At 46.0% G+C, this 22,844-nt stretch overlaps 1 protein-coding gene and 1 long non-coding RNA gene across 4 annotated transcripts; one reads left to right on the top strand and one right to left on the bottom strand.

The window, feature by feature from the left end:
- The first annotated feature begins 97 nt into the window (after window positions 1–97).
- LOC148774531 (uncharacterized) lies at window positions 98–8,149 on the top strand. 3 transcript variants are annotated; one of them, XR_016035636.1, is made up of 4 exons: window positions 98–233; window positions 1,700–1,892; window positions 6,235–6,416; window positions 6,527–8,149. It is a non-coding gene; the product is annotated as an uncharacterized LOC148774531 (long non-coding RNA). The 3 variants fall into 3 exon arrangements; XR_016035635.1 differs by having other exon boundaries at window positions 6,235–8,149; XR_016035637.1 differs by having other exon boundaries at window positions 105–233; window positions 1,747–1,892; window positions 6,235–8,149.
- A 3,670-nt stretch (window positions 8,150–11,819) lies between these two features.
- Window positions 11,820–22,407, bottom strand: COMMD4 (COMM domain containing 4). Its single transcript, XM_055418125.2, has 9 exons — window positions 22,103–22,407; window positions 17,291–17,393; window positions 13,830–13,901; window positions 13,538–13,603; window positions 13,305–13,344; window positions 12,900–13,019; window positions 12,637–12,717; window positions 12,151–12,327; window positions 11,820–12,064 (listed from the first exon to the last, which is right to left on the bottom strand). Exons 1-9 carry the CDS (start codon window positions 22,405–22,407, stop codon window positions 12,024–12,026), a joined length of 1,005 nt encoding a protein of 334 aa, XP_055274100.2. The 3' UTR covers window positions 11,820–12,023.
- Between the last annotated feature and the right edge of the window lie 437 nt (window positions 22,408–22,844).

The raw sequence follows: 22,844 nt of genomic DNA, 5'->3' as shown, positions 1-22,844 counted from the left end.
GGGTGTGGGAAAGGCTTCGGTCAGTCACCCGGCTGGGAGGTGGCGGAAGAACCTGGTTCCCGCTGCCCAGCGCCGGCGGGTCCCGGGGTCAGGTCTGAGGTCCTGGGTTGCAGTCGACTCTGGCTGTGAGAAGCCACGCGGCTAAGTCCAGGACCCGGTGGGCAATCCCAGCGGTAAACAGCAGCAACTTCCCGAAACAGAGACCTTTGCAGCTGGGCGCAGGGCGCGAACAGGTGCGCGATCAATGCAGGCTCTGGGGACCCGGTGGTGGCCTTACGTTTCAGCGCTAGTCAGACAGAACACATAAACACCGTCACCGCGGGTGGTGGAGTGCAGCCCGGCAACCAAAAGCAGATGCAAAGAAGCGGAACCTACTTCCGATGTGGGGAAAGGTCTCTCTGCGGTGACATTTAGGCTGAAACCTCAGAAGGAGCCATCCGGAGAAGAGAGGGGACCAGTCTATAGGGCAGGTGGAAGGAACTGCTAGGGAGGTGGCTAGGGGGAGTGCTGAGAGGGGAGGACGGACACACGAGCACGGCCCGGTCCCCTCCGACCTCTGGAGGCCTCTATAACGAGCTGGCATTTCATCCTAAGTGCAGCAGGCTCGGTGCTTGACCCACAGGCAATTCTCCCCCTTCATACTACTTCTCCGTCCTCTCCCTACATCTATTTATTCGTGTATTTTGCCAAAAGTACTTTAAAGTAAATTAAACAATGCATGCATGCGTGCTAAGTCACTTCAGTTGTGTCCGACTCTGTGTGACCCTACGGACTGTAGCCTGCCAGGCCCCTCTGTCACATGGGATTCTCCAGACAAGAATACTGGAGGGGGTTGCCCTACCCTTCTTCAGGGGATCTTCCCAACCCAGGGACTGAACCTGCCTCTCTTACATCTCCTGCATAGGCAGGCGGGTTCTTTACCAGTAGCACCACCTGGGAAACTCATTAGATAATACTTTTTACCAAACCTAGTAAAGTTAACAATAACTTTTAAAAAATACGTATTTATTTATTTATTTGGCTGCAGGGGTTCTTAGTTGTAGCATGTGGCTCTTCAGTTGCAGCACGCGGGATCTAATTCCCTGATCTAGTTCCCTCATCAGGGATGGAACCCAGGCCCCCGCTGCATTGGAGCACAGAGTCTTAGCCTCTGGGTCAGTTGCAGCATGCGGGATCTAATTCCCTGATCTAGTTCCCTCATCAGGGATGGAAACCAGGCCCCAGCTGCATTGGGAGCACAGAGTCTTAGCCTCTGGACCACCAGAAAAGTCCCCAACATAACATCTTAATATTATCTAATACATCCCACATTCAAATTTACCTAGTTGTCCCCAAAATGTCTTTTATAGCTAGTTTGTTCAAAGCAGAGACCAAATGAGGATTATATGTCTCTTCAATCACTTCCAGTCTAGACGGAACCACCCTTCCCACCTCCTACCCACCTCACTTGCCTTTTTTTTGGTCTTCATGATACTTTCCTTTCTGAAGAGTCCTTTGAGATGCCCCATCAACATTATGGATTTGTTTGATGTTTCCTTGGGTGTTGTTAACTTGTTCCGCTATCTCTAGTTGTCCCTGTACACCAGAAATTAGACCTAAAGACTTGGAAGTGGAAGTCACTCAGTCATGTCCAACTCTTTGTGATCCATGGAATTCTCCAGGCTAGAATACTGGAGTAGATAGCCTTTTCCTTCTCCAGGGGATCTTCTCAACCCAGGGATTGAACCCAGGTCTCCTGCATTGCAGGCGGATTCTTTACCAGCTAAGCCACAAGGAAAGCCCAAGAATACTGAGGTAGGTAGGCTATCCCCCTCCAGGGGATCTTCCTGACCCAGGAATCGAACTGGGGTCTCCTGCATTGCTGGCGGATTCTCTACCAACTGAGTTATCAGGTAAGCCCCAGTATCTCCTAGATGCTGTTCTATACTCCAAATTGCATAACATTAGGTGACACCCAGCCTCTGGTTGTCTCACTTTAGTGGGGATGAAATTGATCACCAGTAAGGCTATGACAGCCAGACTTCTGTGTTGTAAAGGTATGTTTCATACCCTGGGACCACTGAGTAATCTATGGGGTGATTTCTGTTTACTTAGTTCTGTTTGTTTAAATGAAGTTATATTTTACATACAGTAAAATTCATCCATTTTAGAGTGTGAGAGCTTTTTTGTTGTTGTTGTTTTGGTTTTTTTTTGGCCGTGACAAGGCATGCCGGATCTTAGTTCCCCAACCAGGGAACCCTGGTTGGAACCCTGCATTGGAAGCATAGAGCCCTAACCACTGGACCACCAGGGAAGTCCCTAGAGTGTGACTTTTGACAAATTCATACACTTAATCATCACCACAATCAAGAGATAATCCATTTCTATCACCCCCCCACCCCAAAATTTGCCCACGCACTTTTGTAGTAAATACTTACCCTGTACCTGTTGACAACCACTGATCTGTTTTCTGCCCATATAGTTTTTGCCAATGTCATACACAGGCATATCTTGTTTTATTGCACTCCACTTTATTGCACATTGCAGATAATTGCATTTTTTCTAAACAAATTGAAGGTCTGTGGCACTCCTGCTTTGTCAAGATGATGGTTAGCATTTTTTGTAAATAAAGAATTTTTAAAATTTATTTTATTAAAGTATAATTGGTTTACAATGTTGTATTAGTTTCTGCTGTACAGTAAAATGATTCAGTTATATATTTACATATATTATTTTTCATATTCTTTTGATATTGAATATTTTCTTGTGCCATACAGTAGGCCCTGGTTTATTCACTCTGTATATGATAGTTTGTACCTGCCAATCCCAAACTCCCAATCCATCCTCCCCACCACCCCCAGCAATAAAGTATTTTTTAATTACAAAAGAGAGTTTACAGTGTACAAAAAAGCTTGTACATTGCTTTTTAAACACAATGTAGTAGTATCGTAGTTGTTCGTCATGTCCTACTCTTTGTGACCCCAGGGACTGTAGCCCACCAGGCTCCTCTGTCCATGGGATTCTTGGGGATCCTCCAGGCAAGAATAGTGGAGTGGGTAGCCATTCTCTTCTCCAGGGGATCTTCCAGACCCAGGGATTGAACCCAGGTCTCCTGCATTGCAGGCATATTCTTCACCATCTGAGCCACCAGGGAAGCTCTTAAACACAATGTATTGCACACTTAATAAACTACAGTACAGCGTAAACAAACTTTTCTATGCACTGGGAAACCAGAAAGCTCATGTGACTTGCTTTATGGCTATACTGGCTGTCCTGCAGTGTTCTGGAACTAAATCTGCAGTGTCTCCAAGGTGTGTCTGTACACGGAATCTTTAGTATGTAGCCTTTTGTGTCTTCTTTTATCCTCATAGCATAGTGCATTTGAGATCTATCTATGTTGGGATGCTTATCGATCCTTCTTATTGCTGAGTAGTGTTCCACTGTGTAGACATAGCAGCATGTTTATCCACTTACCAGCTGAGGGACATTGAGTTGTTTACATGAGGTTATTCTTTAGCACCATGCAAATACCCAGTTTCACATCACATCAACCTTTCACCTAATGGCTTTCTTATCACTGGTGATCCTTGCCTCAATCAAGTACTTAATCGGGAGTTACAAAATGGTGATTTTTTAATGCTGTCATTCCCTCTACATTAACTTGAATTCTTCTGTAAAGAAGAGTTTTATTTCATTGATTAGCGTTATTTGGGTATTCTGAAATACTAAAAAGACAGGATATATTCTGAAACACTTCTATTCAATTATCAATTTTTAGACTAAGAATTTGGTGCAATAAAGTCCAATGGTGACAAATTAGGGTTGCTTTTTTGTGGGAAGGGGTTTATCTTTTATGGACTCATGGATTTTTTTTTCACTTTCAATAGCTAAATCTGTTCCCTGCCAAACCTTTATATTTTCCTCCACTTATTGAAAGAGCACTGTTTTAGTCTTTAGGGCTATACAAACAGGTAAATACAATTCCTCTTCTTAAGAAAGACTGGGAAAAGGCAAGTGGTAAATACGAAACTGCAGTGTTGAGGTGTGATAGCAATGAGAGGAGATTCTGGGACGACACAGAAGAGGGGATGCTGCCTGGGTAACCGAGCTCACATTACACAGCTGAGGGGACTTGGAAGCTTTTCTGTGACTGCCACTTAATTTGCGTTGTATTCCCTGTGTTTTGCTTCTGTCTTCTTTTTCTTGCCCTCATATGGGCTACTTGCACATCTTTTAGAATTCCAGTTTGACTTAACTATATTGATTGCATTACCTTGTATATGGCCTTTGAAGTGGTTGCTGTAGGTATTACTCTACACATATATTATACATGTGAATATACTTGTCACAGTTCACTGATACTGACATTTTATCAATTTAAGTGTAGAAACCTTATCTCCTTTTTCCCTCACTAGTTTATAACAACCTGCAATATCTCCTGTACATAGAGAACCACATTTAACAGTATTATATTTTGCTTCAAATATGTTGAACATATTTCAGAATACTCAAGAGAAGGAAAGTCTACTGCATTCATGTTTGTATCCTTTACATTATTCTTCATTCCTGTTTCAAGATTTCTTCTATCATGTTCTTTCTGTTTAGAGATCCTCCTTTAGACTTAAATTTTTTTTTAATTTTATACTGGAGTATAGTTGATTTACAATGTTGTGTTAGTTTCAGGCATACAGCAAAGTGATTCAGTTTCATATATATCTCCATTCTTTTTCAGATTCTTTTCCAATATAGGTTATTACAGAGTATTGAATGGAGTTCCCTGTGCTATCCAGTAGGTCCTTGTTGACTATTTTATATATTAGTGTTAATATGGTAATCCCAACCTTTTAATCTATCCCTGCCTCCTAGCCTTTTCCCTTTGGTAACCAAAAGTGTATTTTCTATGTTTGAGAGTCTGTTTCTGTTTTGTAAATAAGTTTATCTATATCACGTTTTTTTAGATTCCACATATAAGTAATGCCATATGACACCTGTCTTTCTTTGTCTAACTTACTTCATTTAGTATGATAATATCTGGGGCCACCCATGCTGCTGCAGATGGCATTACTTCATGTCTGTGGCTGAGTGATAGTCCACGGTGTATGTGTGTCACGTCATCTGTCAGTGGGCATTTAGGTTGCCCACTGTCTTGGCTACTGTAAATAGTGCTTATCTATACTGGAGTGCATGTATCTTTTCAAATCACGCTTTCTTCCAGATATACACCAGGAATGGGGTTACTGGATCATACTGTAGCTCTGTTTTTAATTTTAAAAGGAAACTCCATACTGTTCTCCATAGTGTTTGTACCAATTTACTTTCCCACCAACAGTGCATGAGGGTTCCTTTTTCTCCACACCCTCTCCAGCATTTATTGTTTGGAGACTTTTTGATGGTGGCCATTCTGACTGATGTGAGATACCTCATTGTAGTTTTGATTTGCATTTCTCTAATAATTAGCAATATTGAGCATAGCTTTTCATGTGCTTTTTGGCCATCTGTATGTCTTTGGGAAAATGTCTGTTTAGATCTTTTGCCCATTTTTTGACTCCGTTGTTTATTTGATATTGAGTTGCATGAGTTGTTTATGTATTTTGGAGATTAATCCCTGTTGGTCACATCATTTGCAAATATTTTCTCTTGTCTTTTTATTTATGGTTTCCTTTTAGCCTTTTGATTTTTATATTAGAACTGCTGGTGACAATTTTATTAGTTATTCCTCATCTGCAAATGTCTTGCTCTCCCCCTTTACTCTTTAAAATGTCTTACAGTTTTGTCATTTTTTAAAATTGAAATATAGTTAATTTATATTAGTTTCAGGTGTGCAACATAGTGATTCAATATTTTTATAATTATACTCCATTTAAAGGTATTATAAGACATTGACTGTATACTCTGTGCTGTACATATGTCCCTGAAGCTTATTTATTTTACACATAGCAGTTTGTACCTCTTAATCCCCTACTCCTGTCTTATTCCTCCCCTCCTCTGTCTTCCCACTGGTAACTATTAGTTTATTCTCTATATCTATGGATCTGTTTTCTTCTGTTCATTCATTTCTTGGATTCTACATGTAAGTGATATCATACACTATTTTGTCTTTCTCTGATTTATTTTACTAAGCATAATACTCTCCTAAGTCCATCTATATTTTTGTAAAAAGCAAAATTTATTATTTTTTATGGATGAGTGACATGTATATGTTATGAACACTGGGTTACGTGCATCTTTTTGAATTAGTGTCTTTATTTCCTGCAGATGAATACCCAGAAGTCGGATTGCCGGATTATATGATAATTCTATAGCTATTTTTTTTGAGGAAACCCAATATAGCTTCCAGTTGAGCTATTTCAAATCTTGAAAGATGATGCTGTGAAAGTGCTGCACTCAGTATGCCAGCAAATTTGGAAAACTCAGCAGTGGCCACAGGACTGGAAAAGGTAAGTCTTCATTCCAATCCCAAAGAAAGGCAATGCCAAAGAATGCTCAAACTACCGCACAATTGCACTCATCTCACATGCTAGTAAAGTCATGCTCAAAATTCTCCAAGCCAGGCTTCAGCAATATGTGAACCGTGAACTCCCAGATGTTCAAGCAGGTTTTAGAAAAGGCAGAGGCACCAGAGATCAAATTGCCAACATCCGCTGGATCATGGAGAAAGCAAGAGAGTTCCAGAAAAACATCTATTTCTGCTTCATTGACTATGCCAAAGCCTTTGACTGTGTCGATCACAATAAACTGTGGAACATTCTGAAAGAGATGGGAATCCCAGACCACCTGACCTGCCTCTTGAGAAACCTGTATGCAGGTCAGGAAGCAACAGTTAGAACTGGACATGGAACAACAGACTGGTTCCAAATAGGAAAAGGAGTACGTCAAGGCTGTATACTGTCACCTTGCTTATTTAACTTATATGCAGAGTACATCATGAGGAACGCTGGGCTGGAAGAAGCACAAGCTGGAATCAAGATTGATGGGAGAAATATCAATAACCTCATATATGCAGATGACACTACCCTTATGGCAGAAAGTGAAGAAGAACTCAAAAGCCTCTTGATGAAAGTGAAAGAGGAGAGTGAAAAGTTTGGCTTGAAGCTCAACATACAGAAAACAAAGATCCTGGCATCTGTTCCCATCACTTCATGGGAAATAGATGGAAAAACAGTGGAAACAGTGTCAGACTTTATTTTTTTGGGCTCCAAAATCACTGTGGATGCTGATTGCAGCCATGAAATTAAAAGATGCTTGCTCCTTGGAAGGAAAGTTATGACCAACCTAGATAGTATATTAAAAAGCAGAGACATTACTTTGCCAACCAAGATCTGTCTAGTCAAGTCTATGGTTTTTCCCGTGGTCATGTATGGATGTGAGAGTTGGACTGTGAAGAAAGCTGATTGCCGAAGAATTGATGCTTTTGAACTGTGGTGTTGGAAAAGACTCTTGAGAGTCCCTTGGACTGCAAGGAGATCCAACCAGTCCATTCTAAAGGAGATCAATCCTGGGTGTTCATTGGAAGGACTGATGCTAAAGCTGAAACTGCAATACTTTGGCCACCTCATGCGATGAGTTGACTCACTGGAAAAGACTGATGCTGGGAAAGGTTGGGGGCGGGAGGAGAAGGGGACGACAGAGAATGAGATGGCTGGATGGCATCACCGACTCTGTGGACATGAGTTTGAGTGAACTCCGGGAGTTGGTGATGGACAGGGAGGCCTGGCGTGCTGTGATTCATGGGGTCGCGGAGAGTCGGACACGACTGAGCAACTGAACTGAACTGAATATAGCTTCCATAGTGGCTGCACTAATTTCTATTTCCACCAACAATGAACAAGGGTTCCCTTTTCTCCACATCCTTGCCAACATTTGTTATTTGTAGTCTTTTTGGTGATAGCTATTCTGACAGGTGGGAGGTGATATCTCATTGCGGTTGTGATTTGTCTTTCTTTAATAATTAGTGATGCTGAGCATCTTTTCATTGCCGGCTGACCATTTCTATGTCTTCTTTGGAAAAATGATTATTCAAGTTTTCTGCCCATTTTTCAATCGGGTTGTTTCCTTTTCTGATATTGAGTTCTGTGGGCTATTTATATATTTTGGATATTAATCCCTTACCATTCAGTCATATCATTTGCAATTATTTTCTCCCATCCTGTAGACTTTTTTGTCAGTGGTTTCCTTTCTCTTAAGTTTAATTACATGCCATTTGTTTATTTTTGCTTTTGTTTCCTTTGCCTTAGGAAGAAAAAATATCCATCCCCCCAAATTGCTACAATTTATGTCAGAGTATTCTGCCTATGTTTTCTTCAAGTTTTATCATATGTGATCTTACATTAAGGTCTTTAATCCATTTTGATTTTTTTTATGGTATGAGAAATGTTCTAATTTCATTCTTTTACTTGCCCTTTACTCTTAAATATATATATATATATTTATTTCTTTGGCTGTGCTAGGTCTTATTTGCAGCATGCAGGATCTTTAGCTGTGGCATGTGGGATCTTTAATTTTTATTATTCATCTATTTTTGGCTGTGCTGGGTCTTCGTTGCTGCATGGGCTTTCTTTTTACAGTGTGCAGGCTTCTCATTGCAATGGCTCCTCTTGTTGTGGAGCACAGGCTCTAGATGGTGGGCTTCAGTAGTTGCAACTTGCGGATGCAGTAATTTTGACACACAGGCCGTTTTCCTGCAACATGTGGGAACTTCCCAGACCTGGAGTCGAATCCTTGTCCTCTGCATTGGCAGGTGGACTCTCAACTACTGGACCACCAGGGAAGTCCCCATGTGGGATCTTTTATTTTTCTTTTTTGTCCATTCTTTTATTTTTTAATTTATTTAATTGGAGGCTAATTACTTTACATTATTGTATTGGTTTTGCCATACATTGACATGAATCCGCCCCGGGTGTACATATGTTCTCCATCTTGAACCCCCCTCCCACCTCCTTCCCCCTCCCATCCCTCTGGGTCATCCCCGTGTACCAGCCCTGAGCATCCTGTATCATGTGTCGAACTTGGACTGGCGATTTGTTTCACATATGATAATATACATGTTTCAATGCCATTTTCCCAAATCATCCCACCCTCGCCCTCTCCCACAGAGTCCAAAAGACTGTTCTATACATCTGTGTCTCTTTTGCTGTCTCGCATACAGGGTTATCGTTACCATCTTCCTAAATTCCATATATATGTGTTAGTAACCATGTAGGATCTTTAGTTGTATCATCTGAACTCTTAGTTGCTGCACGTGGGGTCTAGTTCCCTGACCAGGGATGGAACTCGGGCCCCCTGCATTAGGAGTATGGAGTCTTAGCCACTGGACCCCCAGTGAAGTCCCTTGTCCTTTACTCTTGAGGTGACTTTCCTTGAATATAGAATTCTGGGTTGACATTTCTTGTCTTTCAGGGCCTGAAACGTGTTGTTTGTTGTCTTTGGCCTCTGTGGTTTCTGATGAGATGTTCAGTCTTTCGAATTGTTTTCCGCCTGTATGTAATGTGTCATCTGTGTCGTGCTGCTTTCAGGATTTTTTTTCTTTTCTTTAGTTCTCAGAAGTTTGATTATGATGTATCTTGACATAAATTTCTTTAGATTCAACCTGTGTGGAGTTCATTCAGCTTCTTGGCTCTATACACTTGTGTCCTTTGCCATATTCTGGAAAATTTTAGTCATTATTTCTTTTGAGTACTTCTCTGTTCTACCTTCCTTCTCTTTACCTTCTGGGGCTCTGACACCACAAGTACTAGATCTTTTGTTAATAGTCCTTCGGGTCCTTGAGGCTCTATTTTATTTTTTTTGTTCTTGTTGTTTTCCAAGTTATCTTCCCTCTGTTGTTTAGACTGGGTAATCTCTATTGATTTATCTTCAAATCCACTAATTCTTTCTTCTGTTGTTAAATTCACCCACTGAGATTTTTACTTGGGCTATTGTAGTTTTCGGTTCTAAAATGTTTACCTTGTTCTTTATATCTTCTATTTCTCTGCTGAGACTTGAGGCATTTTTAGGACGGCTGCTTTAAAATCCTTAGCATAGACTTGTAACATCTGAGACATTCTAGTGTTGGCATTTGTCTTTTTTCATTTGAGTTGAAATTTTGTTGGTTCTCGGTACAGTGATTTTTAAAAATTGAATTCTAAACATTTTGGGTATTATGAGACTGGATCGTATTTAAATTTTCTTTTAGCAGGCCTTCTCTGACATGGTGCTAGTGGGGAAAGGCCTATGCCACCTCCTGCCAGCTTGGGTAGGGCCTAAGCTCCCACTCAGCTTTTGTAGGCAGGGGTGGAAGGGGTACTTCGGTTCTGCAGGGTGTGGCTGGAGGACAGCCCTCGCTGTCTCTAACTTTGCTGGGCTGTCGTTTTCCTCGTCCACTGCTTAAAGAAAGCAGGCTTTTGTCAGGGCTTCCTTAGTGTGTTGGTGTTTCTAGGTGGTCAGCTTCTCCATCACTCAGCTTGGGATACATGAAACAAAATCTAAGGAACTTTTTGCTTCAGGTCTTGAGGATCCTAGCCAGTCTGCCGTCTCATCACCTTTCGTAGTCTTATGTTTTATAAAAAAACGTCCAAGGTTTTTAGCAGCACTTAGTGGGAGGAACAGAGAAAAGCCCATCTGTTCCATTTCTCCAGAAGCAGAAGCCAGGAGGGGAGTCAGGCCTTATCTCTTTAAATTATCCCATCTTTAGCCAGTGGGTCAAGCTGGCTTCTGTTGACATGACTTATTTTTGATAGTTTCCTTGGACCCTGAGACTTCCCTGGTGGCTCAGATGGTAAAAGCGTCTGCCTACAATGTGGGAGAAACCGGGTTTGATCCCTGGGTCAGGAAGATCCCCTGGAGAAGGAAATGGCAACCCACTCCAGTACTCTTGCCTGGAAAATCCCATGGACAGAGGAGCCTGATAGGCTACAGTCCATGCCTGATAGGCAAAGAGTCGGACACGACTGAGTGACTTCACTTTCACTTTTGGACCCTGAGATGTTTAGGCTCCCCGTATACTCTCCCTGCCCCAGACCTGGGATCAGTCTTTTCTACAAGCAGCCCTGGATGGCCTAAGACAGTCCTGGGAAGCCCTTTGTCTTAAGTCTGTTCAGGCTGCTGTAACAAAATACCATGGGCTGGGTGGGTTAAACAACAGACATATATTTCTCACAGTTCCAGAGACTGGGAAGTCCACATTCAAGTCAGAAATCAGTTCTTGGTGAGGGCTCTCTCCTGTTTTGTTGGAAAGCTGTCTTCTTGCTATGTTCTTATATGGCCTTTCCTCAGTACATGTTTATAGTGAGAGAGTCTGTCTTCCTTTTTTTTATAAGAACACTAATCCCGTCATGTAGGTCTCACGACTTCACCTGAACCTAATTACTTCCCGAAGGCCCCACCTCCTAAAACACTCTCACTGGGGTTGGGGCTTGGACATAGGAATTTAGGGGTGGGGTCACAATCATTCAGCCCATTATCCCATTCCCCTTGCCAATGAGTGGTTCAGGCATGGGCCTTCTCTCTTCCTAGAGAAGATGACACGGAGGCAAGGGCTCTCTCCTTTCTCTACTTGGGGCATCTGGTGTTGGGGCCACCTACTTGCTGCCAGCTTTAAGACAAGGCCAGCACAGAGAGGGCAGAGCCAAGAGCATCCTAGGACTGGGAGCTGGAGCCCTGACTCTCCTGTCTGCAGACAGGCTGTCTCGTTTGGCTCCTCATTCTGCCTCAGCCCTGACCAGCCTCAGTCAGCAGCTAAGAAAAGAAAATGTGCCATAGGTCAGTGTATCACTTGGTCTCTGTCACGAAAACCTCTGATCTGAACCCTAAAGAAATCACGCACACACTTCTTTACACTTTTCACACTTCTGTTTATTCTTCCTTCTCAGGAAAACCACTGATAAGTGCCTTTCACGGGGGAAGGAAGGCAATGCTGGAAGTGTTCTCAGGATCCCAGGCTGGATTCTCAGGTGGTAACCTAGGAAGCCAGAGATCCAGGAGACCAGACCCTCAGGGTCCTAGAGCTGGGGCCACCCCCTAATGAGAAGTTCGAGGGCAGCTCCACATGGGACCCTGTGCTGCTCTTCTCAGCCCACGGAGCTCATCAGGGTCTGGGCCTGCTTTAAGTCTGCAGTGGGGAGAGGCAGGCAGGCAGGCGGCAGTTAGGCGGGATCTCAGGGCGCCCCTTACCCTTCCGATACAGCCAAGCCTCACCTGCCAGGAGGACCTGGAACTTGTCTGCTGAGAGGGACATGGCAACAGGCTCGGCCGGGGCACCTGGGGCAGCGGCCACCTCCAGCCGCAGGTGCACCAAAGGCTCTTCCACCGTGCGCAGCAGGCTAGAGCTCAGGGTGTAGTCCACCCGCCAGCCCACACCTACCAGCCTGTTCACTGCGAGACCGAGAGGGGCTTGAGGTCACAGGCTTGGGAGCCAGGCAGCCCAAGCCCTCACCCTGGCTCAGCCCTGAACCCTCCAGGGCTCTGTGGCCTTTGAGAAGCTCTCATCCCTCTGACCCAGGAAGTCAGACTACCCAGGGCAAGTCTCGGAGGAGAGAAACCTGGGCTGGAGCCAGGAATCCCAGCCCTGTGACTGCTTGATGTGATGCAGTTAAGTATCCTTTCCGAGAACAAACACCTCCCAAACCACAGGCACCTTCCAGAATGAAGCCCAGCCCCGACCCGAGCCCACCCTGCACTCACCCCGCAAGCTGCGTGCCCGCAGGCGCGCCTGCAGGGAGCTCTGCTTCTCCTCGTAGCAGCGACAGAGGCTGGCTGCATGCTCTGGGGATGAAAGGAGGTCCCCTGAGCCAGCAGGTGGGGGCTCGGGCTTAGGTGGCTCAGAGCACAGGTCTCAGGCTCCTGGCCCAGAGAAGGCAAGGTGTGTCCCAGGGTCACACAGCCTGACCTCTGCGCAGCACCCCTCGGCCTACAGGTCACCCTCCTACCTGCCCTCGTCCCCGTACCTCTGGGCAGCCCCAGCTGCTGCAGTTCGCTGGACAAGGACTCGCCATCCACGCTGTGCTTGGCCGCACTGGAGAGGATGAAACTCAGCACCGCCACTGTGGCCTTCACATCGCCTGACTCTGGGGGGAGCCGTGGGTGGAGTGGGGGTGTCACTGTGGCCCCAAACACCTCCTTGTGGCCCCACTATCTTCAGGTCAGAGTCCCCAGGCCTCCTAAAGCCACGAGCACTGCCACTACCCCACCAGGAGCTGGTGGAGGCCCTGGGGTGGCAGTGGCTTTCCTCCCTTATCTCCTCTGCTGAGGCCAGCGGGTCAGAGCGGGCTGGGAGGAGGGGCCTCTGTTCCAGGCCCCAGGCCAAGTAGCCAGGGTCACCCAAAGGTCTGTGGAGCCAGTGGGGTGCTCACCAAACCTGGCATCCGCGGTGAGCTTCAGGATCTTCTCGTACTGTGAAGAAAGGAGGTCCTCAGGGCGGGGCTGGTCCCCTGCTTACCAGCCCCCTGGCCTGGACCCTGTGGTAAGGACACGAGGTATCCAGGAAGGGTGGGAGCTGATCACCCAACTCCCTCAGTCTGGTGCACTTTCAGGGCAGTGGGGTTACCATGTCATGGGACCGTGGCGGGCAGGGTCCTATACTCACGTCAATCCCCTCTCCCAGAAGGTCCTTCAGCACCTGGGCACACAGCAGCCTCAGCTTCACAGAGGACTGGAGGAAGAGGCCTTATATCAGCCAGACTGACCCACCTTACACGGGCACGCTGAGGGGCTGGCTCAGAGAGGGCTGGCCACATGATCAGTCACACAGCGTGTGAGAATGGCCCAAGAGGGCTGAGACCCCAACTCAAGAGTGACCTCACCACTCTCCACCCCCACCAAGAGCCCCCAGCTGCAACCCCTCCCTGCCCCCACCCCCAAGATCCCATGCACTCAACAATCTTGGCCAGCGTGCTGATCTCTGCCAGGACCCAGTCAGGACAGTCCAGGTCACCACAGAATCGGAACCTCTGCAAGAGAGTGAGGTGGGTGGTCAGGCTGGAGGGCGGGCTGACATATGCCCAGGTGTCTCCTGCGCTACTACTCCTCAGGGTTCCTGCTCCCTGTCCAAGATGGACAAGCTCTGCCCACTTGTTCTCCCCTACTACCAGGCTGTCTAGAGAACACTCTCCCTGAGTCTTCCTGCCACCAAACCTTGTTCTGATGCGTGTCCCAGGCATTCACCTGCTCTGCAGACATGCCTGGGTGCCTGCTCTGTGGGAGAACCCACTGTAAGCGCTGGGGTGCCACATGGAACACATGACCCTCTCACCTCCTCTTCCTTTCCCACTCCAGCTCCAGCTACACTGGTCTCCCTGTTGCTTCTGTTGCAAATTAAACGTGGCTTGCTCTCTCATTTCACTCAGGTCTCTGCCCAAATGACACCATCTGATGGCTTTCTCTATTTGCTTCCTTAAATAGCCCCTCACACAAGGTAATTTGGAAAGGTCAGCAGATGTATTCATTATCTTGATCATGGTAATGTGTTCATGAGCATACACGCCAAAACTTATTGAACCATACATTTACACACGTATGATTTATATTGATTCTATCTCAAAGAGGCCGTTTAAACAGCTCTTCACCATCATGTTCTAGCTCCTTCTCTTCCTTTCTGATCTCCACGGCATTTATCACACCACATATCGCAGTTTATTATTTACTCAAGGTCTATCTTCTGTTAGAACGCAAACCCACCCAGTCAACCACATATTGATAATGTCCTCCACCCGCCTGATCCACTGTCCTTTGCCCTGTTTCTGCAGCAAAGCTCTAATGCGACGTCCACGTTCATCTCTCCGGGCCTCTACCTGCACTGCTTTCAGATCCTGGGGACAATACCCACAAACGGGAGACACAGTGAATCCACGTTCTCCTGATTCGGTCAAGCCCTCAAGGCAGCCCCATGAACTCCATGTCTTCTGCTCTGCCCCACTGTTTACCTTATCAGTCACTTCAGACCTGCTCCATGAGCCTCCCACCCCCTTGATCACGTGTGACCCCAGTGAAGTCCTCTAGCCATGGTCACAAATGACTTCCGCCACTAAACCTAGTCTTCCTCTTCCTTAGCTCACCCACAACAGTGGACACAAACCCACCCTTCTTCTTGAAGCAACATACTCTTCTGGATTTCTCCCTCTGGCCTGGCCTCTGTCTAATTTGCTGGCTCACCCCTCCCCACCCCCAGCCCCCAAATGGTGATCTCAGCAGACTGCCTGCTGTCATTACTCTGAGGCAAGGCACTGGGACCGCTGGTGAGGTGGTGGGGTGTTAAGGAGAGTCTGGGAATTCTTTCCCTACTTTAGGGATTTTTAACTGTTTTGTGGCATGAACTCATCGGGCATCTGGTGAAATCTACAGGCCTCTCTCAAAACAATGTTTTCAAATGAATAAAGTACATAGGAAAAACTACATAGTAAAAGACACTAATTAAAAGTTATCAAAATAAGTAGTTCCCTGGTGGCCTAGTGGTTAGGATCCCGGGCTTTCACTGCTGTGGCCCTCGGTTCAATCCCTGATCAGGGAACAGAGATCCCTCCAGCCACATGGTGTGGCGGGGGAAAAAAAAAAGTTATCAAAATATTCAAAACCAATTGATGATGTAACATATGTTTCAATTCAAACGATGACAGTAATTTGGAAATGAGCATAAATATGTAAATAATGCCAACAGCTGTGACATGAAAATATCTTAATTCTATTAGTGACAAAGAGGTGCTGCTAATAATACTGAGGTCTGTTGCCAACATTCATAACTGGAGGAAATATTAAATTTCAGTTTGAAGTTAGTGAAAATTGAGATATAATATTTTTCCTAAGTTTATGGGCCCCTGACTTCTACCCACTGGACTATTTTATCATGTCTGGACTTTCTCTGACTTCTACCATCTCTGTATTATTTACATTTTTACCATAAGAATGTGTTCTTTGTGTAACTTCTTAAAATACCAGCATTTCTCTAGGTTCTGTCCTAGGCCCTTTCTTCCAAACTCACACTGTGGCTCAGACAGATCATCTTTCTGCTGATGACTCCCAAATTTATAACCGCCATCGTATTATAGATTCTCTTCGGAGCTCCTGACCCTTAAATCCAGACTGTCTCCTACCCGGTGCACCTGGCCACTTAGAGGCCTCACTAAGAAAGTATCACAGTGATTGGTTCTCTTCCCTCTGAAACCTGCCCCTACCCGTCCCACCACCACTGAGCACCAGCACGTGGGAACCAAACCCAGCTCCCTCCCCCTCCCTTCTCCCTCGTGCATTTAGTCTCTGAGCCCCACTGATCTCCTCCACTTCTATCTCCACTCTCTCTCAAGTCACTTCCATCTCCTGGGTGGGGGAGTGTCTGCTGCCCCAGGCTGTTCCCCTCTTCCTCCCTCAACAAATCAGCTTAAAGGCTCTTCCTCATTTCCCTGCCGTCCTTTCTTAAAAGTCCAAACTCCTCTCAAGACCCAGCAAGCTGTGGTCTTTGCTTATCTGTCGAGCCTCATAGTTCACTAGCCTCTAGTTTCCACTCTTCCAGGTGATGAAATGCATTCACTCCTAGGGTTCCGAGCTCTCACTCACCTGAAATCTTTGAATGCTGTCCCCTATCTGAAGACACAGCCTCCCACCAGCCCCCTTCCATGCCTCCCAATTCCTGGTACACAAGCTACTTTCTGCCCCAGCAAGCTTTCTTCCCGGCTCCCAGGCCCTCAGGTGATGTCATCCTTGGGAAGCCTTCTAGCACTATGCACAAGGTGAGTTTAGTCCCTCCCGGCTCAGGTCTTAATTATGACTGCCCGTTCAAGCCTCCAACTCTGCCCTTCCCTCCTGCAGCCCAAGTCCTAGTGCCTGGTACAGTCCCCGATATACCGTATGCACTCACAATCTGTTAAATGAATGAATGAATGGATAAGTTGAGAAGTTTCCACCCCCTATATACTCCTTTCTGCCTCTTGAAGAGCAAAGGGGTTTCCTAACAGTGCAAAAGACTGAGCAAAACTGTCAGCAAGTTTTCCTCCAAGTTCCACAGGAAGGATGGGAGGTGGGCGCCTTCGGGACGTCTTACTCAAGGGCAGAGAAAGGCCTGGAGAGACAAGCCCCAGCTCTTGCCCCTGAGAGTTCGGGCCCTTCCTTCCAGTCAAGACACTCCAAGCTTGCCGTCCCGCCCTGCTGGAGGAGGACGGAGGGAGGCTTTTCTTTACCAGACCCTCTGCTTTAACGACCGCACCCAAGTGTCTGCTCCGCGGCCCGGGCAGATTTCCCATCTCCTCGCACCCAGCGCCCCACTCTTCCCGCAGCAGGGGCGGGGAATTTGGGGGCTCCTGCCATGCCCGCCCTCAGCAACCGCAGCCTCGTATCAACCCTCACCCCTCACCATTGCTGCAGGAAGCCCGCGCCCAGGACTTTCACCTTCCTGTCGCGCCGGGTCAGCTGACGCAGCGGTCACGTGCCGCTGGGGCGGGGCTTCGGGGGCGGGGCTTCCTCGGATCAAGGCGGGAGCGAGTCACCCGGCTCCGAGTCGCTGGAGCGAGACTCCGTTTGTCAGTCCCCAGAACCTTTCCCCCGAAAGAACAAGCGCCAACCCCCAGGTTAACTGAAAACAGAACCAAAGCAGGAGGAAGAGTGGAAACCGTTTAATTTGTTCTCTTTAAGGCAGGGGAGGCCTTCCTTTCTGCAGTGGTATTCAGGTCGTTTCCATGTTTTGCATCAGTAAGCCCTGCCCTTACTATACAGGTGTGGGTTGTAGCAAAAGATATATTTTTAAAACTATATTGGAATAGAATGCACATACAGGAAATTGTCCATAGTACAAATACAGAGCTTAATGAATTTTCGTAAACCGTACGCCCCATTGTAACCAACACCCAAATAAGGAAACATTACCAGTACCCCAGATACCTCCTTCAAGTGCCTGGTAGTGCCTGGGTATTTTATTTCATTTTGATGAATCCCTTTAGTTATATAGCAAATAGCCTGTAAGAGTTGACATGCTCAGAATGCTTTTGCAGCTTCACTAACATCAGCTGTTTATCTTAATTTTTCTCAGTCTAATGGGAGAGAAAAAGGTTGCTTTAAATTGTATTAGTCTGCTTACTGGTGAGCTTGAAGTAATGAATAGACCAGCAAAACTAAGTTTACAGTATTCACTTAAATAGATAAAAACAAAAGATAGCAACAACAAAAATATACTAGAGTATAAACTAATGACCAAAAAAGAAATGGAAAAGTTTGATTTCTCACTTCAGTTGTATGCCTCTCACCTATACAGTAGGCCCTGACTGTTTTTTTGTTGCAGCCTTTCAAGCTTTGAAAGGATAGATAGAGCCCATGACAATTAAACCACTCTGTAAATAGAAAGAGATGGAAAGTTAATTCTTGCTAAAATTGATCACACTTAAAAAGATCTTTTTAAAAATCATAAACATCAGTACAATGAAATCAGTAGTGTTGCAATATACCGTATCAAAAAAAATTTAAGAGGACAAGAATAGTTCCAAAAGAAGAAATGAATTGATACACTTATGAAATCATTATTAAAAAGAAGAAAAAAAAATAGTAATAGATGAAAACTGCCCTAAGTTGATAGAGTATTTGAAAGACAAAACAGCAAACATCAAACACACAATTTATTTAAATTTGGAAATAAGGCAAAAGGCAGGTGGCATGTCCTTTTTATGTCATACTGGAGCTTTGTCTCACAGATTTGTTTCACAAATGAAGATTATTTGACTATTTAGCTCAGTAGTTATCAAACTTTTAGAGTGTTTAAAATCACCTGCTGGGCTTGTTACAACAGTACTAGGCTCCACCCCCAGAGTTTCTCTGATTAATTAGCTCTGGAATAGGACCTGAAAATTTGCATTTCCAACAGGTTCCCTGGTCTGCTGAGATTTCCAGTTTGGGGACTACACTTTGAAAGCCACGAGAGTTGGACTGTGAAGAAAGCTGATCGCCGAAGAATTGATGCTTTTGAACTGTGGTGCTGGAGAAGACTCTTGAGAGTCCCTTGGACTGCAAGGAGATCCAACCAGTCCATTCTAAAGGAGATCAATCCTAGGTGTTCACTGGAAGGACTGATGCTAAAGCTGAAACTCCAATACTTTGGCCACCTCATGCGACGAGTTGACTCACTGGAAAAGACTCTGATGCTGGGAAGGATTGGGGGCGGGAGGAGAAGGGGACGACAGAGAATGAGATGGCTGGATGGCATCACCGGCTGGATGGCATCACCGACTGGATGGACATGAGTTTGAGTGAACTTCGGGAGTTGGTGATGGACAGGGAGGCCTGGCGTGCTGTGATTCATGGGGTCGCAAAGAGTTGGACACGACTGAGTGACTGAACTGAACTGAACTGAATGTAGGAAAATGTACCTGAGAAATTATATGTTAACTCATGATTTTCTGTCCAGTAGTAACCCCAAAGATTACAATTTTATTGCCCCGTATGTAATTACCAGGTTTTTGTCCCTAACTCAGCACACACTTTGAAATGCCTTTGCATGTGCACTAGAAATACTTCTCAACACAGACGTGGAGAACAGACTTAAGGACACAAGGGTGGGGAAGGGAGAGGGTGAGATGTATGGAGGGAGTAACATGGAAACTTAAAATACCATATGTAAAACAGATAGCCAATGGGAATTTGCTGTGTGACTCAGGAAACTCAGACAGGGCCTGGATATCCACCAAAAGGGGTGGGGTGGGGAGGGAGATGGGAAGGAGGTTCAGAGGGAGGGGAAATATGTATACCTATGGCTGATTCATGTTGATGTATGGCAGAAACCAACAATATTCTGTAAAGCAATTATCCTGCAATTAAAAAAAAAACTCAAAATATTCCTTGGGGACTTTCCCGGTGGTCCAGTGTTTAAGACCCTGTGCTGCCAATGCAGGGGGCGTTGGTTGGATCCCTGGTTGGGAACTAAGGTCCCACATGCCACGTGGGCAAAAGATTTTTTTTAAAGTTCTTCGAATTAGGTTTACCATCTTACTGTTCCCCTCATTAATTAAATATTTGATATGCTTTCCTCCACTTGTATGAAAGTCATGTTTTTCACTTTTTTGCAAATTAAACTTTGATACAGTATACTCGTATACTATCCCTGAGTATCAGATCAGATCAGATCAGTCGCTCAGTCGTGTCCAACTCTCCGCGACCCCATGAATCACAGCACACCAGGCCTCCCTGTCCATCACCAACTCCCGGAGCTCACTCAAACTCATGTCCACAGAGTCGGTGATGCCATCCAGCCATCTCATTCTCGGTCGTCCCCTTCTCCTCCCGCCCCCAACCTTTCCCAGCATCAGAGTCTTTTCCAGTGAGTCAACTCGTCGCATGAGGTGGCCAAAATATTGCAGCTTCAGCCTCAGCATCAGTCCCTCCAATGAACATCCAGGATTGATCTCCTCTAAAATGGACTGGTTGGATCTCCTTGCAGTATAAGGGACTCTCAAGAGTCTTCTCCAACACCACAGTTCAAAAGCATCGATTCTTCGGCGATCAGCCTTCTTCACAGTCCAACTCTCACATCCATACATGACCACGGGAAAAACCATTGCCTTGACTAGACGGACCTTGGTTGGCAAAGTAATGTCTCTGCTTTTTAATATACTATCAAGGTTGGTCATAACTTTCCTTCCAAGGAGCAAGCGTCTTTTAATTTCATGGCTGCAATCAGCATCTGCAGTGATTTTGGAGCCCAAAAAAATAAAGTCTGACACTGTTTCCACTGTTTTTCCATCTATTTCCCATGAAGTGATGGGACCAGATGCCATGATCTTTGTTTTCTGAATGTTGAGCTTCAAGCCAACCTTTTCACTCTCCTCTTTCACTTTCATCAAGAGGCTTTTGAGTTCCTCTTCACTTTCTGCCATAAGGGTAGTGTCATCTGCATATCTGAGGTTATTGATATTTCTCCGGGCAATCTTGATTCCAGCTTGTGCTTCTTCCAGCCCAGCGTTCCTCATGATGTACTCTGCATATAAGTTAAATAAGCAAGGTGACAATATACAACCTTGATGTACACCTTTTCCTATTTGGAACCAGTCTGTTGTTCCATGTCCAGTTCTAACTGTTGCTTCCTGACCTGCATACAGATTTCTCAAGAGGCAGGTCAGGTGGTCTGGGATTCCCATCTCTTTCAGAATGTTCCACAGTTTATTGTGATCGACACAGTCAAAGGCTTTGGCATAGTCAATGAAGCAGAAATAGATGTTTTTCTGAAACTCTCTTGCTTTCTCCAAGATCCAGCGGATGTTGGCAATTTGATCTCTGGTGCCTCTGCCTTTTCTAAAACCTGCTTGAACATCTGGGAGTTCATGGTTTACATACTGCTGAAGCCTGGCTTGGAGAATTTTGAGCATGACTTTACTAGCGTGTGAGATGAGTGCAATTGTGCGGTAGTTAGAGCATTCTTTGGCATTGCCTTTCTTTGGGATTGGAATGAAGACTGACCTCTTCCAGTCCTGTGGCCACTGCTGAGTTTTCCAAATCTGCTGGCATATTGAGTGCAGCACTTTGACACTATATTCTAATACTAGATGTATTCCCCTTACGGTCAGGAGCAGTAATATCACTCTCATGACCCAACATTGTCCTAGAGGTGCTATGGTCTGGGTTTCTCAACTATTGTTGGTTTCACCTTCCGAGGGGATATTTGATAATGTCTGGAGATATTTTTAGTGGTCACAACTATAGAATGCTAGCATCCAGAGGGCAGAGGCCAGGAACACTGCTAAACCGCCTGCAAGGCGTGAGATAGTCCCCAGTAACAAAGAAAAGATGGCCAGGTTGCTAGTGGAGGGTGCTGGAACATTGCGTGTAGACCAGGCTCTCCAGACCCACCTGGGATAGTGGGGTCAGAGGCCCACAGGTGAGCACCTGCGTATCCTAGCCCCACACACCCCACAGGTGGTGAGAGGAAGGCTTCATAAGGAGGTGGAGGCAAGCAGGCAAGCGTGGGTCTCATCTGTCTGCCTGAGAGGAAGCTCCAGGTCAGCAGTGGGAGGGTCAGCCCACATTCCTGAGCAAGTAAGGGGATGGTCCTGGCTAGAACTCTGGACCCCTGGCTAGTTGAAGACCCCCCTTTTGCCCCACAGATCATGATGGGAGTCCTGTCCAGCCTCTAACCGTGAGGTGATTTTTGACTTCTAACCCCAAGGCTCACCTTGCCTTTCTCTCTCACCTGCCACTCTCGTGAAGGTGAGTGTCTCTGAGGTGGCCTGAGGGGGTAGGGGTGCAGGCCCGGGTCAGTGGCTTGGGCTGGATCAGGGGCCAGTCCCAGACAAGTCCCTGTACACCTTCACCCTCAGCCGGGCCTCCCCACACTGCACAGCACAGCCACAGCTGTGGGCCATGGGGGACCCCCAAGGCCCAAGGACTGGCCTCACTGAGACTGGCCACTGGCCTCACTGAGACTGGCCACTCCCTTGCAGCCCCCACAGCAGCTCTGCACTCCCTCTCCGAGTCCCACTCAAGCCCCGTGTCCATCCAGTCTGCTTCTCCTGACTTCAGAAAACACCGGGTTTTGTACCCACTACTCCTCACACCAGCTTCTCTGCCCAGGAGACTGCTGAAAGGGGAACTGGTTGCACCTGCTGGAGAAAGGCCTTAGGAAATCTGCTTCTTTAGGATTAGTTCCACCTTCATTCATTCACTTACCAAATACTCTTTCTCTATGCCAGGCTCTTGGAGAAGGCAATGGCAAGCCACTCCAGTACTATTGCCTGGAAAATCCCATGGATGGAGGAGCCTGGTAGGCTGCAGTCCGTGGGGTCGCTAAGGGTTGGACACGACCGAGCGACTTCACTTTCACTTTCACACATTGGAGAAGGAAATGGCAACCCACTCCAATGTTCTTGCCTGGAGAATCCCAGGGACGGGGGAGCCTGGTGGGCTTCCGTCTATGGGGTCACACAGAGTCGGAC

This window comes from Moschus berezovskii, chromosome 21 (genome assembly GCF_049115385.1).
Source record: "Moschus berezovskii isolate FMDL1 chromosome 21, NW_MosBer_1.0, whole genome shotgun sequence".
In the NCBI taxonomy this organism is placed as follows: domain Eukaryota; kingdom Metazoa; phylum Chordata; class Mammalia; order Artiodactyla; family Moschidae; genus Moschus; species Moschus berezovskii.
Note: the sequence above shows the minus strand (reverse complement) of the source record. Positions and strands in the feature narration are given on the sequence as shown.

Excerpts from the sequence above, each read along its gene's own strand:
- COMMD4 (XM_055418125.2), bottom strand. The coding sequence starts at position 22,407 with ATGGACACGGGGCTTGAGTGGGACTCGGAGAGGGAGTGCAGAGCTGCT. Across the intron at positions 17,394-22,102 it reads CACCTTCACGAGAGTGGCAG|CCCCGCCCCCGAAGCCCCGC; the intron begins GTGAGAGAGAAA and ends GATCCGAGGAAG. Across the intron at positions 12,718-12,899 it reads GCAGCTGGGGCTGCCCAGAG|AGCATGCAGCCAGCCTCTGT; the intron begins GTACGGGGACGA and ends TTTCATCCCCAG.